Genomic DNA, 16,641 nt, shown 5'->3' with positions numbered 1-16,641 from the left:
CTAGGCATGATGCTCCTGTGACTCCTATAGAGAGGCAGAGGAAAGTAAAGCCCAAAGGCAAGGCAGTTTTTAACCTTAATTTCCAGCTATTTTCAGAGAGCAGATGGGAAGATGGAGACAAGTTCTGCTCTCTGGACCCTCACAAGAATCCGGAGGCTGCAGAAGTGCCAAATGCCAGAGCTGAGAAGAGCATCATCCATGTTAAGTTGGGTGGGGAGAGGGTTGTAATATAGCTCAAATCTTGATTATTCCCTTGTAGGAACAAGGACAAGCTGATTTTGAGGAGTGGTCTCATTGGAGCAGATAGACAATAAGTTCTCAAAATGTTGATTTGATCTGGGGTGTTGGGTACACACTGTGGGATGTGCCACTATGGAGGTGGCCTTGAGTCCTGACTTGGGGTTAAAGTGTGGAGGAGAGCTTGTTCTTAGAGAAAAAAACCTGGATGGGTGCCATGAGCAAAGAAAACTTATTCTCCCTTTGAAAATGTCTCTGCTACTGCAATGTAGGTCATCCCTAGCAGCAAAAAAGCCAAATTCCCATCTTTGGCTGCACCTGCACCACTGCAGAAAGCTCCCCCTCAGCCTCCTTGACACCACTGCAATCCTGAGCTGCACTGCCCAGCTCCCACTGGAGAGGATGACACTGATCCTGGGGACTGGCAGTGCTGGAAATCACCCCCTGGAGTGCCACAATCCAGGACTAGCAGCACTGCTCATTATCTGATATTAATAGTACGATCTGAAGAGGCCACTGCTGCATTTGTGCTCTGAAGTTATACAGCACCATAAGCTGCTAAACACATAAAAACCTCATATTACCCTCTAAGACCTTGCTTGTCTTCAGTTTACTGTGCCTGCTCCACAGTGCTGGGCTTTACAAGGGACAATATTACAGCACGTGGGATAAAACTCCTGTATCATCACTACAGCCAGAGTGGCTCCTGCTGTGCTCCATGGGGACACGTGGAGAAACCAGGAGGTTTCAGTGTTTAAATGCCAGGATTAATACCTGGGATCCAGGAGGAATAAAAAGTGACTCTATAACCTGTTCTTGTTCTTCAGTAGCAATGACACCCCCTGCCCCCAAAAGCTGATATTCTTCAAAGCCTTTTCCTAAGGTGTTTCAAACTTGGTAAAATCCGAAGGTGATTTTCTCAGTAATTTATGAAATACTTTTCTCCCCATTTCAGGCTCTGCACAAATATTTCTAGTGAGGAAAATGTTTGGTTTGAACTGATGCAGGAGGGTGTTTGGGACCATGAGCAGAAAGTTTATAAGGCTCCTTTACAGACCACATCTTCTAGCATTGCCTGCTTGATTTTCTAACTCAGAAAACTCACAGTTTTTTCCCCTGGGCATTTTGTTCATGGTTCCTCTGGGTTTGTTGAAGAAGTTGGTTTTTCTTTAATGTATTTTATCAGTTAAATGACGTAATTGAGGTACGTGATGCAGCAAATGGCACTGCTGAATGACACAGTCCTGCCCTCTGCCTCCTTGCAGGAAGGTGCTTTGTAGAAATCCTTTCTCCTGCTCCAGGTTCCTTTCTCTTGCTCTCCAAACCTTGGCCTTGATTTCCCCTGAACACACTGGGCAGGAGTGCAACTTCTGTGCATTTGTTCATGGGGCTTGAGACTACAGAGCTAATGTGTCAGAAATCTGCTCTGAGGGGGTCTATATATAAATGACAACAATCTGGATTAAAAACAATTTAGAGGATCCCACAATTATGGTGTGGTTTTGTTTGATTTGTGAATGATAGATGCTACTGTGAGTATTTGGAGTGAAGGAAAAGCCACCACCTAGAAAGAAAAAAAAAGGGAGAAAATACCTTGAATCTCCCTAGCAGCCCTGCCACGCATCTCTCTCTGATGGAACTGCCCTGCTGCCTCCTCAGGAAAATTCCTGCAGTTTTGCTTGTTGGAAAGTGAAAATAACATTTCATAAACGTCCACGGGCAGATTTCTGCCAGCTAGAAGCCTACGAGAGGATTTTTCAAAGGCATGTTTGACAGTGAGTGTGGTGGGACTAAATGATGGGAAGAACATTTTGACAACTCCACTCGATCAGGTGAGGACGTGGCCTCGTCTCGGTTATTTCTATCTGGATCGAGAAGGTGGAGAAAGTAGCCAGGCATCCTCCTATCTCACTCAGCAGTTTATCTCGAATTTACATAAACTAATCTATGCCAAACTCCTGTGAGAACAGCCCTGCCTGATAAGATCCTGCCCCTACGATGATGGACATCCCCCTGAAAAATCTGCTCTCACCAGATTTCGCTGACGAATTGGAATCTCATGCCTTAACCCACACATAATTTTGCCCGGAGATTATAATGCTATTTTAATTTTTCTACACTTGCTGTTGCAAATACTACAAAATGCAAATCCTCTGGTATGAAGATACAGTTATGTAAGACCTCATTCAAAGGGTCTTATTTAAGAATGTAGTTAAGCATATGTTCAGTTTCAGCGACACATCCCAAAATGTGAGGGTCTTAAAAATGCACCTGAGAGTTTTCCCTCCCCTCTCAGGGATTTAAATAAAATGTTATCTGATGCTATTTTCTTCTGTAGGATGACTTAGCAGAAAGAACATTTCTTCAGACAAAATCATGTTCCTTTTCAGGAGAGATTCTTTCTGAAATTATTTGCGTTAGAAGGTTTTTACAGTGATGTTTAAAAATCGTTGCATAAGAAATACTGTGTCATGAAGAAAAAAAAAGACAAAATGAATTCTTTCTTTTTAGCCTCAATTTAAAAAGAAAGGGATATTTTGGACAGACCATCCTTTGACAAGGGGAAGTGTGAGTTCATGAGAACGTGTCAGATATTCACACTGGGGCACAATGGCAAAAGCAGCTCTGCAAGACTGGCAGGTATTTTTTTCTCTAAAATCTGATGAAAAGACAGACTGATTCCTTTCCTAGGGACAGCAGAGAAGTGTATTAAGCTTTGGTTCATTCCCAGCATTCAGTGAAGAGAGTTTTTGGGAAAGGTGCCAGATACTATGGACCAAGTTCAGCTCCAGCCGAAGCAGACAGAATTCCCACTGAAATCAATGGGAGTTGCACCTGCTGACTTTGGAGTTGAATATGGCCCAATGTGTGGATACTATAAAGGTTCTGTTTCCAAAGTTTCTTCTGGCTTGTTTTGTGGGAATGCAGACCTGGCGCCAGGAACGTCAGAAGACCAATAAATTCACTATGGGAACTTCCAGGCAAATGACAACTCTCCTGCACAAAACAAATCCAGAAGCTCACACGATGCTGAAGGACAAATTGTCAGTGTTCCTCCAGTTCATTTGCATGAATACTAGTTCCAGAAATGCTGTGAGAGGAGAAAATGGGGAGTGTGTGGCTGGGAGAGATACCAGGGGAAATGCTTTGATTGATTTGTCCAAATTATTTGGACAAATATTTAAATTATCCCAAATGTTTGTTAACTTGAAGGAAAAGTGGTCCTAAGCCACTAAGGAGAATATATTATATTTATACAAACTATTTGATGGCTGATCTCAAGAGCTGCTATTCTACATCTTCCCAATTTGGATGGAATTTAAGCTGTGACTGTCTCCAGGGGCAGAATAAAAGTCCAGACAGGCTAGAGGAGTCCATCCAGAAAAAAAAGCAGTAGCCTGAATGTATCCACGTGGCATTGAATACAGAGAAGTTAACAAAGGCATTATGTAAAGGAGCCAGTTTGTCTCTGTTGGGGTTATAATTGGCTGGTAACTGCGATTTAAACAAGTGAGATTCAAAGTCCATTTTTTGAGTAATTGCTGTATAATGGAACCAGTCTCCTCGGAAAGCACATGTGCTCTTGGCAAGTGGTTTGTAGGTAGTGGAGGCACAGGAAGAGAAAGTTAAAAGCACAACTTGGAGCCCCTGCACTACAAAACTACTCAGTTTTAATTCTCTCAAAATTCTAAATAAAACCAGCATTAGATCCACAGTCTGTATTCTGATTTAACCTAAAGTTTGGAAGTATTTAAAGTTATTTCTACTTAATTTCCTTGATATACAAAACAACAATCTTCTATGTTTGACTAATTTATTTAAATGCAGTAATTTTCTAAACAAGGCATGGAGAAGGGGAGACACTTCATTTCATGGGCATTGTGCCCACTGAACACTCTCATGTGGAAAAAGGACAAGGGCAGAGGAAGGGGTTAAAGGCAGTGAGTGCCCAGGTGCTGATCTGATGGAAACCCATCTTTCAAAGGAATATTGTAACTTCTTGTATTTGGCATGTCCCGGGAAAAAACAGTTTTAAGATTTCTTTTCCAAGCTGCTTATGATTAACAACCTTCTTTCCATGTCTTCCATCTTTAGCCCAATATTCCTTCTTCTACCACTAAACCCATATGAGTCATCCCTTTTAAAATCCGTGGTGGTCACACAGAGCACTCACACACACACACAGAGCAAATTAGGGGAAAATTGATGTCAAGACCTATCGAGTATGAAGGGCCTTTTAAAACCAACCTTCAGAATGTGCTAATATTTACACATTCCCAAACCACCTGGAAATATGTTCCAACAGCTTTAAAGAATTTGCAATATGATTTAGATGTATATGCAGCCATTCAGGGTTGCACATTAATTTACCCTAAAATCCAATTTGATCCAATCCATAATTTGATGTCTTTGAAAAAATGCCTGCCCAGCCCTGGATTTTATAGGAAGTCAAAAAATCTTATTTCAGCACAGAAGGAGTCAAGTTTTTTTTCTTCAACAATTTTCAGAAACAAGTTTTTTTTTTTGCTTTTTATGCTGGAGATATAATTTATTAGTCTTAAGGCTGTGCTTTTCCATAATCTTTTTGAATAAACTTTTTCTTTCTTGTAAATGTAAGGTGGTTTGGAATTCCTTAGGTTTGAAGGAATTTTGATGATAGCATGTAATTGAAGTGGTGGAAATGTGGATAAATAAAAACGTGGTTTTGTATATATTGTGCTTATATAATGTTTAGGTGCTTTTATTCTCTATAGAACTCTATCAAATATTTGATATAAATTAATACCTACAGCCTATAATTCCATTGTTTAATCCTATTTAATCCTCTATTTACTTTATTTTGGGTTCCATGTATATATTCTGCCAACCTAGAACAAACAATCTTAACTTTCATATATTCAGCTCCATCTTGAATCAACTGCAAATGCAGAGACAAACAGGATTTTTATTTTGAAATCTGTCATAAATAAATGACTGTATACCTAAGGTTTTTTAAAAAACAAACACCCCCTCACAAAATAGAAGCAGGTTGAGCCCTTTTAATTCTCCTGCAGGTAACAGGAGTGAGCATAAAGTCACTGGAGTCAATCTGCACCTGTGTTTCTCTCTTCACAGCAGCAATAATTATTCTCCTTACGAATGAACTGTGACATTTAATTGCCTATAAACACATTTTAAGATCTAGTGATGATGTTACTAATCAATTGGAAAATGCAGCACGTTTCTTCCAGGTATTGATGTGAGCACGTCCCTCTCACTGCTGTGGGTCAGCATCACCCTGGGCCTGGTTCACAGAATCCTGGAATAGTTTGAGTTGGAAGGGGCTTTAAACATCATCTTTTTGCCATGGGCTGCAACACCTTCCACTAGACCAGGTTGCTTCATGTTCCATAGGGCTCCTGTTCATCCATATTTAAGTTTAAAATGTGAAAACCCAAAGTGCTCAATGCAAATATCACATAATAAAGTAGGGACAGACCCTTTCTGCACAGCACATGGGGTAAAAATCGGCTCCTTCTCCTTGTTAGCTTGGTGAAATCCCTGCTGGTGATGTTAAAGTTCAAATACATGTTGCTTTGAAAGAGTTAATAATACAAGATTAATAGCTGTTATAAGCACGTTGCAGACATGAGGAGTGTGTGCTATAAAATGTAATAAGCACATCAACAGATGGCCTGGTGGATGCTCATAAGCCACGGTTACAAGCACGCAATTGACCTGTTGGACTCTGCTCCAATCTCCACAACTGACTGGCCACGGCTTCCAACACCTCCCAGCCACTCATTAACTCTTTGTAAACTATTTACACACAGGCCATTAATATGCAGCGTGATCACCTCGCCACCGCCTGCAACAGGAGCAGGATGGAGCCCTAATTACTTGCAACAGTTTATTAATTCAGTCCATTAAGGGGAGGCAGGTTCTGACAGCCGGAGTGGGGAACAAGCAGGCGCTGGAAGCAGCTGTTCCCCTGCACCTCTGGCTCACTGTGCTCACCTTCGAAGTGCTTTTTGTCACTGATTTCTCATACCCAGAAACACGAGAGGGGACACAGACAGGAGCGGTGGTAGGGAAGGGGTTTGGCTGCTGCTGTGCTGTGCCACACAGGCTTGGCGTGGTTGCAGAGTGCATCGACAGCCCTTTAAAACCTTGTCAAAAAGGCACAAATATCAGCATAATTTATCGGTGGCTATTTTAGGCAGGTGCACGGGAACTCTAAATATATGGCATTCACCGCTTGCTGCAGTTGCTATGGATATGATATCTCAGGCCTGTAACTAGGGTTATAAATGCTGTTGTGTGCTTATTATTGTTGTTGTTATTAAAACATGAATTTTATAGTTATTCCTGCTCAGCTGCTGCCATTAAATCATCCACGTAACTGCCTATCCCTTGTTTGAAGGAGGGATCTGTATGGGAAAGAGGTAATAAACAGTACCCTTTCTTTTTTCTGCTTTTTCTTTGCTCCAGAAGGGAACAATCTTCAGCTCCTGCTTGCAGTAGTTTTAGGGCCAGGAGAAATGGAAATCACTCAGAGCCAAAGAAATGTCCTTCATTTGGGTCTATCTGATTAGCTCTCTGGTGGTTAAATCTTGCACACACCAAACGTGTCCAATTGTTGGGGTTTTTTTCCTCTTCTCTTTGTCCTATGAGTTTGCTTCGCTGCAGCTGCAGGATGCTACACAGCCCTCTCAATGTTACAGTGAGATGGTCACTTCTACCCTAATCCTGCGGATTTGGGAAAGAGAAGATGGTCCAAGGCCAGACAGGCTGTTACAGACAGAGGAGTTAATGCCAACCTGCCCACCCAGCATCCATCTGAGGTGTGCTGTGCTGCTGTCCCCTTGCAGGGAGGACACTGAGCATCCTCCTGCAGTCAGGAGCCTCTGAAGGTCATTGGTACAGGGTGTGATTCAGTGCAGGGCAAAAACTGGCAAAAACTGAAAAATGTGGTAAAAATGGGCAACCCACATTTTGCCTGGTTTGTTATGAGTCCATAAAATGCAGTTTATAAGGAGAATTTTGGAGGGGGAAAAAGTGAATTCCAAGGATTTCTGTTTGTCTTTCAGGTGTACAAAACCCACTCATCCAGGCTGCGTAAAAGATGTATCACTCACCCAGGCACAATTCCCACCTGGAACTCTTACCTACCCACACCTCCCCAAAATGAGACTTTTCAGCCTGAAGCAGAGGCTGAACAAGGTGAGCTGGCAGCACCAGCAGCTCCTGGAGCACAGGAGGTGGCTGCAGTGGGTGCTCTCAGCTGCTGGCCCATGGCAAGGGCCACGCCAGGAGCTGCAGAGACCTTCCAAAAAGCAGCTCCTGGAGCAGACACAGGCAGTGATGGCTGACCTTCATCCTGGGGAGCTGACACGGCTGGAGAAGGCAGGAGAATAAATTTCAGCAGCTCCCTTCTGCTGGTAATACAAAATGTTCAGATGCATAAAGGTTATGACAAGCAAGCGTCTGGTAAAGAGGTCAGGCTGCCCTGAATGTGCTGCAGAAGCCAAAATAAAGTCTAGTCAAGCCTATAAGGAGTCCGAGCACTGAAGCAGGGGAATGAGTGAGGCCTCTTCCTCCCCAGTGGTGGCCCCAGAAAGCAGTGGTGAGGCTGCTGTTAAAACTAAAGTATGGCTGAGTATGAGGATATTTGCCTTGGGCAGATATATGTTTTGAGAGACCGGGGTCAGTGGCTGTTTTAACCACGTTGTTTCATCCCCACTGCCACACTTCCTGAGCTTTCCACTTAAGTGGGATTTTAAACAGGACACAGGTATGCTGGTGGCATTCAGCATCACACTCTAGAGGGGGAAACGTGTGCATGTGCAGGTGTTTCTTTCTGTCCATCTATCTCAAGGACCACAAACCAGCAGTGGACAAAGGGGGAGCACAAAGCCTAGTGCAAACGGAGAGGAGGAATGATTATAGAACCAACAGGACAGAGAAGAGCCATCATTTTATGATTTCACCATGAAGCACATTGTTATGAAAATTAACTTTAATTTGTCCAAATTATAACTTTAATTTTGCACATGGTACAGGTACAGTGTTCTTGAGGTTTTCATTGTCAAGGATATGACCATGGTGTGGTTGTACATGTTGAAAAATCCTGATTTAAATATCTCCACTGAAAATAACAGGAGCCCTCCTGGAGAAAGACACCAACATACAGGAGCCAGATCAGATTAAAAGGGTGCACTAAAGCTGAGCATGAGCATGTGCATGTGCATGGCTGGCACTGGAAGCTGCTGAAATGAGAAAGCATGAGGAAAGCTGAACACTGTGCACAGTACTCCTCTTAAGAGGTTAAGAGAACAGAGCTATAGGAACCTGGGCATTCACAGAAAAAGGGATTCCTCCCTCATACCTCCACAGAATAAAAGCTAAAGACATCTGGGCAGAATCCTGGCTGATAATTACAAATTATGAATTTCACATCAGCAGCTCAGGAGGATGGAGAGCACTGTGAACACCTCCCATTCAACAACGCACTGTCATTATTATATTTTAAAAAACTTTTTAAAAGAATCTAACAGATTCCAGAAACAAACCACATTATGACACCTATAGGACTGTGTTTATATGAGACTGGAAGGAGGCACAGCACATCTTTCTGCTCTCTGCCTGTATGTTACCCACTACAACAGGCTTGTCCATGACTTTCCCTATTTGCCAAAGTAATGAAAGAAAGGCTATTTGACAAAAATAAAAGTTCTTTATGACAGCAGAATGATGAATGATAGACACGCAGTTCCCACTTTAGCTCTGCCTTTACACAACAATACATTAATTGGTAAATAAGACATTACAATTTATGCTGCATCAATGCCATGACACACACAGAAAGGACACTTGTTCTGCTCAGAACCAGCGCCCGTAGCAGCCACAGCTGTACCCAGCAACAGTAAAAATTTATGGGACATGAAGATCTCTCTGGTTCAATTTGAAGACATGAGAGCCTGCGTGTGGTTGATAAAATATATGGTAGACACACACGTGGCAGTCTAGGATGGTTTCAGGTGTAAATGCTTGACTTTCCTACAGGGAATCTCTGGAGAGTTGTGCAACCACCCAAATGCACGAAGTTTTGATTTATTCTTGAGTTATTGACAGAGTCCTGCACAGGTGTGCTCATGGGTCAATCCTGGCCCTGTTGTATTCAGTGGTGATCTTCCCTTCAATTTCTGTGACACAGAATTGAACCTTTCCATCTTTCCTAAGGGGTACGAGAGCTAATGAGTAACTCAGACAACTGGACCATTCTCACGAGGCAAACAGTAGAAGAATGGATGGAGGAACTACAAGAAGAAAAACATGTACAGTACAAGGTTGTTGGAAATGATGGGGTAGCATCACTGAAGGATATTGTAATACAAGATGCTCAAGAAGAATTCAGGTTTAAATGTAAAAACCTAATTTTGACATTTGCATTAATAATGCGCCATTTGCAAATTCCTTAATGTACTTAAAAAAAAAAAAAACAACAAAAACCCAATAGCCTAGAATATAGCTAATGCTCACAGATGTCTGCTTTCTTATACTTCAGCATCATTTTGCTATCTCCCCATGCCAAAGTATTGCAACAAATCTGTGATTACTCAGGACACCCATATGCTGCACAGCATGGCTACTACGAGCTCTGGCGAAACAGCGGGAACACGGCCCACGTCTTCCGATCCCGAACAGCCCAAACCTTTCCTGCTTCAACTCATCCCATGTCCCCACCATTTGGGGCCCAGGCATCCAAAGTCATTGAGGGACACGAGAACAGCTGAGGAACAGAGTGACAATGTTGGAGCGTTGGATGGGGACGGTGAGTGTGCAAGGAGAGGATGGTGAGTGTGGATGGGGACACGTTTTGTCATGGTTTGTCCCCTGTGCTGGGCCAAGCCTTGGCATCCTTGCCGCTCGCTCCTGACCTGCATCCCTGGGAGCAGCGCTCCAGGGTCGGCCTTTGGCTCTGTTCTCAGTGCGAAGCTTCCATGAAATGCCGTAAATAAATAAACACGCCGTGTAAAAATCGCAGCTGACTCCTAACCTCATCCCTGCCTTTTTAATATGTTTTTTTTAATTTATTTATTTATTTATTTATTTATTTATTTATTTATCAGGAACACAGCGGCGTTTCCACTGGCGGGGCTCTCTGGCGGGCTCTCCCGCCGCCCCGCAGGATGCTCGCTGCTTATCCACCAGGTCTCCTTCTCCCGTTTCCCCATTAGAGAAGGCCGGGGCAGAGGCAGGAGCGGCGGCGGCCCCGCAGCATCCCGAGGTGCAGCATCCGGAGGTGCAGCATCCTCCCGCTCCGGTCGCGCTCCGCTCCGGGTTTTTCCCGGCGCTCGCTCGCGCCGCCGCCGCCTCCGCGCGCGCCGCCGGCGCCGGCGCCTGGGCGAGGGGAGCCCACGGGGGGGGGGAAGCGGGAGCGCGCGCGGAAAGGAAAGGAAAGGAAAGGAAAGGAAAGGAAAGGAAAGGAAAGGAAAGGAAAGGAAAGGAAAGGAAAGGGAAAGAGGAAAGGGAGGAGAGGGGAGGGCGGGCGTGAGCCCCGTCCCCGCGCGGCCGCAGAGCGGAGAAGCGGCGGCGGAGCGACGCCGGGCTCTTGTTTACCAGCGCTCACTCTCCGTCGTGCACAGGGAGCCAGCGCGGAGGAGGAGGAGGAGGATAAGGGGGGGGGGGGGGGGGGGCAGACGCGGCAGCAGAGCGCTGCGAACCCTGCTGCAAGCGAGCGGCGAACTAATCGGGAGGAACAGCAGAGCGGCAGACCCTTCCCCCCCGTCTCCCTCCCCGCCCCGTTCCCTCCCCGGAGGAATTACAGACCCTTCGCAACAAGCTCCTGGGGTTTGACCTTCAGCAAACCGGATCGCCTTGCTCGCCCCCCGCAGCCCCCCCTGCTCACACACACACTCACACACACTCACATACACTCACACACCTCTCCCGGATCCCCCTCCCCCTGCCTTGGGCTGGGCAGCGCCGGGGGAAGGTTCGCAGCGCGCGCGCACCCAGAGGAGGAGGGAAAAGAGGAGGAAAGGGAGGAAAGAAAAAAAAAAAAAAAAAAAAAAAAAAAAAAAGAAGGAAAAGGATTTACAAATTCGCTGGGTGGTTTTTGTTGTTGTTGTTGTTGTTGTCGTCGTCCTCCTCCTCTCCCCCGCCCCCGCCGCGATGGCAAGGCGGCTCGGAGGGATGCGAAGAGGAGAGCTGCGGGGGGAGGAGGCGGAGTGCTGAGTGCTCCGCTCGCCCCGCTGCTGCTGCTGCTGCCGCTGCTGCTGCTGCTTTGTGTGTGTGTCCTGGATTCGGCTTTTTTTTTTTTTTCTTTTTTTTTTTTTTTTTTTTTTTTTTTTGGAGAAGGAGCTTGTGGCAGCCGTGCTGAGGAGAGGAAGAGGAAGAGTAGGGGGGAAGCCTTTTTAATTCATTTTCGACCCCAATTCTGCATTTGGAGCCTCTGCAGGCAGCCGGACTCGTGGTGGCGGCGGCGGTGTTGTTGTGGGTGGTGGTTGTGCGTGGGGTGTCCCCCCCACCCTCCCCGGCGGAGCGGGGAGCGGAGCCGCGGGGATCCCGCCGGGGCAGCCCCGTCCCCGCGCGGGGGGACGGCGGAGCTGTTGTTGTTTTGTAATAGGATTGTCTGGGTCGCGCCCCCCCCCCTTCCCCTCCCTCCGCGGCCCTCCCAGTTTTTGTGTCTGTGTGTGTGTGTGTGCGTGTGTGCGGTGTTTGAAAATGGAGGTTGAAGATGCCGACTGCCAGCCCCGATGTGCCTCGTGTTTGCGGCTCCTGTGCACGATGTACCACCGCAGCCAGCGCTGAGGGGAGACGGCGGCGCCCCCCGCCCGCCGCCCCGAGCCCGCCCCGCCGCCCCGGAGACAGCGTCGCCCCGGGGCTTCCATGCCTTGCTGTTATTGCCGTTAATACATCGTGAATATTTGTGTATTTTTGGTGTGCTTGCTCCGGAAGATCAACACCCAGGGACCTCAACAACCCTCCGGTTTGCCGCTCCGAAGGGTCTTGTGGTTTTTTTTTTTTTTTTTCCCTTCATTTCTTGAGGCAACGTGGATTTATTTACCCTGCCCCGCTTCTCCTCCGCCGCTCGTTATTTTTAGAGGACGGGGAGAGGGGAGAAAGCGAACAATTTTGGACTTCTTTTTGCTTTGTTTTGTTTTCGGAAAGGGGTTTTTTGTCCAATTAAAGAAAGAGGAATGAAGTCTGGCGCTGGAGGAGGGTCCCTCGCCGTCGTCTGGGGGTTCCTGCTCGTCTTCGCCGCACTTTGTCTGTGGCCAACAAATGGGGAAAGTGAGTACAGTGCGTGCCGGGGGGGTGCGGTGAGGGAGCCCCCGAGTGAGGGGCTGCCGGGGAGGGGGCGAGGGCGGCGGCTGTGTGTGTTTGAGGGGGTCCCTGTGTGTGTATGTGTGTGTGTTTATGTGGGTGTTGTGCGTGTGTGTGAGGGGGGGTCCCTGTATGAATGTGTGCGAGTGGGTTGGTGATGGGGGGGCTGCCTGCGTGTGTATGGATGCGCGAGGGGCTCCCTGTGTTTGGGGGTGTGTGTGAGGGGCTCCCTGTGTGTGTGAGGGGTTCCCTGTGTGTGTGAGGGGGTTCCCTGTGCGAGGGGCTCCCTCGCCGTGTGTATATGTGTGTGTGTGTGTGTGAGGGGCTTCCCTGCGTGTCTGGGCTGTGTGCGACAGGCTCCCTGTCCTTGGGGGGATGTGAAGGGTCCCTGCTCGTCCCGGGGTCCCTGTGCGGGTCTCCCCGCCCGGGGCTATGATGAGGGGCGCTCCCGGGGCTCGCACCATTTCCCGCCGCGGCGCCGAGCGGGTCTCGCCCCTGCCCGCAGGGCTCTGCGTGTTTTCCTCCTGTTACGCGTCTGCTCCTCGAGCACGTTTAACAACCCGGGGCTGCGCGTCTCCCTCCCTGCCATGCCCGCCTTCCTTCCCCGGAGGCGGCTGCCTGGTTGTACACACGGGTCGGCACCGCCGCAGCCCCTCGCCCCTCCTTTGTGTCCCCCCCGAGCGCGGGGCAGCGCTCAGACGCCGCAGCCAGGGCTGCGAGCTGCGTAGTAAACACTCGCAGGCTGGGGAAGACTCCGCTCGCTTTCCCCGCATGGAAGGAGCTTCATCTCTGTCAATATTTAGAGGCTGTGTGCAATAACCTGCCGTAGTGAGTGAGGAATTCCTGGAAATGAACGCCTTGCCTTTTATTGCCGCTTTACCGCCGAGGAGGGGTTTCACTCGCTGTGCGCGGGGTGCGGAATTACGGCAGCATCCCGCAATCTAAAGGTCACGGGCTGCCGTTCATAAAAAAAAAAAATCAAATTAATTCGCACATTAACGCTTTACGTTAGTGCGTAAATAGAAAGGTCTAATGATGGCCGAACCGGCTGATCTTAGGGGTGATGCATTTTTCTAAGCCATGTTGCACCCAGCGCCGAGCAGCGTGCGAGCCGCTTCCCCGGGAGCACCGGGAGAACGCGGATCGTGGTGCGGGCCCGGCTCGCTCCTGCCGCCGATCCCCAGCCCCATCCCCGCGGCCGCCAGCCTCGCTCGGGAGCTGCCGGATCCCCGACTTTGTTTTCGTGCGTTTCCAACCTGTGATTGTGTTGCAGTGCCCGCCCCTCTCGGGCGCAGGGGGAATCGAGGGGGCAGGGAGGGCTGCGCTGCCATTGATTACACTGCAATCATCGCCGGATTAATCCCGGGGCTGATCGGTTTTCTCCTGGTATGTCGGGCTCACGCTGGATCGAGGATCTCTTGCATGAAATTAGCCTTCGCTTGTTTCCTGGAGTATCTCTGTACACGGAGAGATGGCAAATGTGCCTTGGAGCCCAACCATTTTAAACTGTGCTCCCTCTCCTTCAGTGTCTGCAGAAACAGGGATGTTCCTGTGCTGCATCCTGATGCTTTAATTTCTTCTGCCGTGTGTTTTTCAGTACACTCCTGGAGCTGTTGTTGTGTGCCTCTCCCTTTCAGAAAGATACGAGTTGTTGGAGGGAAGGAACGAGGAGATCAAATTTCTCCATTTTAAATGTAAAGGGAAAGAATTTAGGAAGGCAGGAGGGCTTTTCTAAAAGTAGTGGTTTCAGATTGAAAAGAAAGGGAAGTTCTTGGGATGCTCTGACAGTGAGACTAAGTACACAAAAAAAGATAAGTGAGCAAGAAGCACATAGACGGAGCCTGTAATGCATGTTGAGTAATAATTATGTTTTGTTAGGCAGTAAATGCCTGTTAACTCCTTGCAAATTAAGGCCCAGCTAGGCTTTTGGGCCAGCTAGGGCTGGAGAGCTGCAGTCTTACTTTCATGAGTAGAACTTTTTGGCTAATGCTATTTTCAAAGAGGGAAGATTAATATTTCAGTTTGAAAACAAAACCCCCGTGCCCTTCTTCAGGGGAGGGCTTACAAAGGATCCAGTAGCGTGGAGAAATAGAAAAGGAGGAGGAGGAGATCTGGTGTGTTCTTAAACTGCTAGGATACACACTTAGAATTGTTTTCCTTGTCTTACCTGGTACAAAGTACCTTGAAATAAAAATGCTCACCCAGCTCTGGCAATGAAGTAATGCAGGAAGAGTATGTTAGGATTTTAGGTTCTAGTCCTCTGAAGTGTTTGTGGTTACCACTTACCTAAAATGAACATCCCAAATGAAATATCTTCTGAAGAAGATCCAGGCATTTAAATATGAGAAGATATGCTGAAAAACTTGTCTTAGCTGAATACTGCCTCTAATCGATTGTCTTTGTAGTTTACAGTTTAATAGCCTTTGTTTTCACGAGTTATTGCTGAAAGAATTTTGCTGTTAGGGGGAAAAATGATCTCCAGAGCAGATGTTTTACATCTCTTCATATTCTTCTCTCTCCCCACAATAGTGGAAGGAAGATTAATCTTAATTTTTATTTGTTTTTCATATATACTGTGTCATAGCTAAAAGGCACTTCCATTTTCGGTCAAACAAGCAAGGCATTCCTAAATAGGAATACAAAGGAGTTACAACTGGAGGGGAGAGACCCATCCCTTTAATGCTAAATTATATAAAATGTGTTTGTAGTTATGTGGCAGAAACCTCTTTAAAATGCAGGTAGCTTCAGTGGAAAGCTACTGATTCAGAAAAAGTAATTTAAAAATGCTGAGAATTCCCTGAGATTGCGTTAGAACGGCACAAAAATGGAAATGAGAAGACCTTTCATTAAGCTGGAGTTTGCGGTGCTGTATCCATGCGTTTGATGTGTAAAGCTACAACTGTTGGAGGCTGTTTGATGCTGGGGGTGGGTTTAAGATGAGGCATAAACGCGGTGTTTTCTTCCTTTTCTCCCTTGAGCACCATGGGAGTTTGATTTTCAGCCTTCTGTGTATTTACAGAGGGAATGTCTAGGAGGGAACGGGTTAAACACTTAGAAGGAAAATAATAGTTTTAGGTGTGATAATACTTCAGATTGATGGATATCTTGATGGGTCTGCTCATGTTAGCGCCGAGCTTTTGTTTGTCTATCCAGGCTGGATGTTGTGTTCCTGATAATGAACAGTAGCTCATGCTGATGCTTAATCTCTCTCCCAGGTTGCTTAGTAAAAGCCCTCATGACCTGCTGAGTGTTACACACACACCTCGCTTTTGCATCAGCATTTTCCTGTATGCCCAGTGGTTAGGGAATGTTGGTAACTGGGAGTTGGATAATTCCTGCTGTAATTGAGGTTGTGAATAGAAAATGCCAGAGCCTGTAAGGAGTTGGTGTCAGGCGGTTCAGCAGAAAGGGGAGAGGAGGGAAGAGCACAGGGAGTGATGGTGCCTGCAGTCTGGGGGAAGGAGAGTGAGCCGGGCAGTGCTTGGACCTTTTTTTGATTGTGTTGGGTTGGAATTCTGGTTTGCAAACCAGAACTGGAGCAAAGGCTTGTGTGAGTCAGAAACTGAGAGGGTTAGGAAATGGAAGTGACTTAGCTAATACCAGGCAAAATGTGTTGGATGTGAGGAAGCAGAGGGATGGGTGTGGAAAAAAGGTGTGTTGGAAGTTTCAGTGTTGAACCAGCATTTGAGGGAGAAGCACTGGGGGGGTTTGTGTGTGTAAAGTGAAGGAAATTTAACTTAGTTCTTATGCTCTGAGAAGTGAGGGAAGGAAGGGGTTGCAGAGAGCAAGAAGACATCAATTAGTTTGACTAGAGCACAACAGAAGACATGATTTATTTGGTTTAATAGCGAAATTGCTCAGATTTGATCAACTACTGTGTTAATTTTTGTGTCAGCTTTTCCCTGACGTGTTGTTCCTCCAGACTAATTCTAGGGTATAGTTAAAGCACACGCAAGTGATGCTGAAATTGTTGAAATTGTTTTCATCTTGAAAGATACACACAAAATCTAGTGTTAAAGAGCATCCACGTGATGATTTTTGAATCTGTCTTCATTGGTAAATAATTAATTTCTATCAGTATGTGTTACCATG

At 46.6% G+C, this 16,641-nt stretch overlaps 1 protein-coding gene across 2 annotated transcripts in view; it reads left to right on the top strand.

Annotated features, from left to right (window-relative positions):
- The first annotated feature begins 12,245 nt into the window (after nt 1-12,245).
- IGF1R (insulin like growth factor 1 receptor) overlaps nt 12,246-16,641 on the top strand; it is a 171,871-nt gene continuing 167,475 nt past the window's right edge. The window contains exon 1 of one of the 2 annotated variants that reach the window (XM_014874577.2): nt 12,246-12,516. In XM_014874577.2, coding sequence (XP_014730063.1) covers nt 12,423-12,516 — 94 coding nt within the window. In that variant the 5' untranslated portion in view covers nt 12,246-12,422. The remainder of the gene's footprint in view (nt 12,517-16,641) is intronic. The other variant, XM_014874575.2, reaches the window with a different exon arrangement.

The sequence above is a fragment of the Sturnus vulgaris genome, chromosome 13, assembly GCF_052056855.1.
Source record: "Sturnus vulgaris isolate bStuVul1 chromosome 13, bStuVul1.hap1, whole genome shotgun sequence".
NCBI classification, from domain to species: Eukaryota; Metazoa; Chordata; class Aves; order Passeriformes; family Sturnidae; genus Sturnus; species Sturnus vulgaris.
The sequence above is the reverse complement of the archived record's forward strand: the minus strand, read 5'-3'. Positions and strand labels throughout refer to the sequence as shown.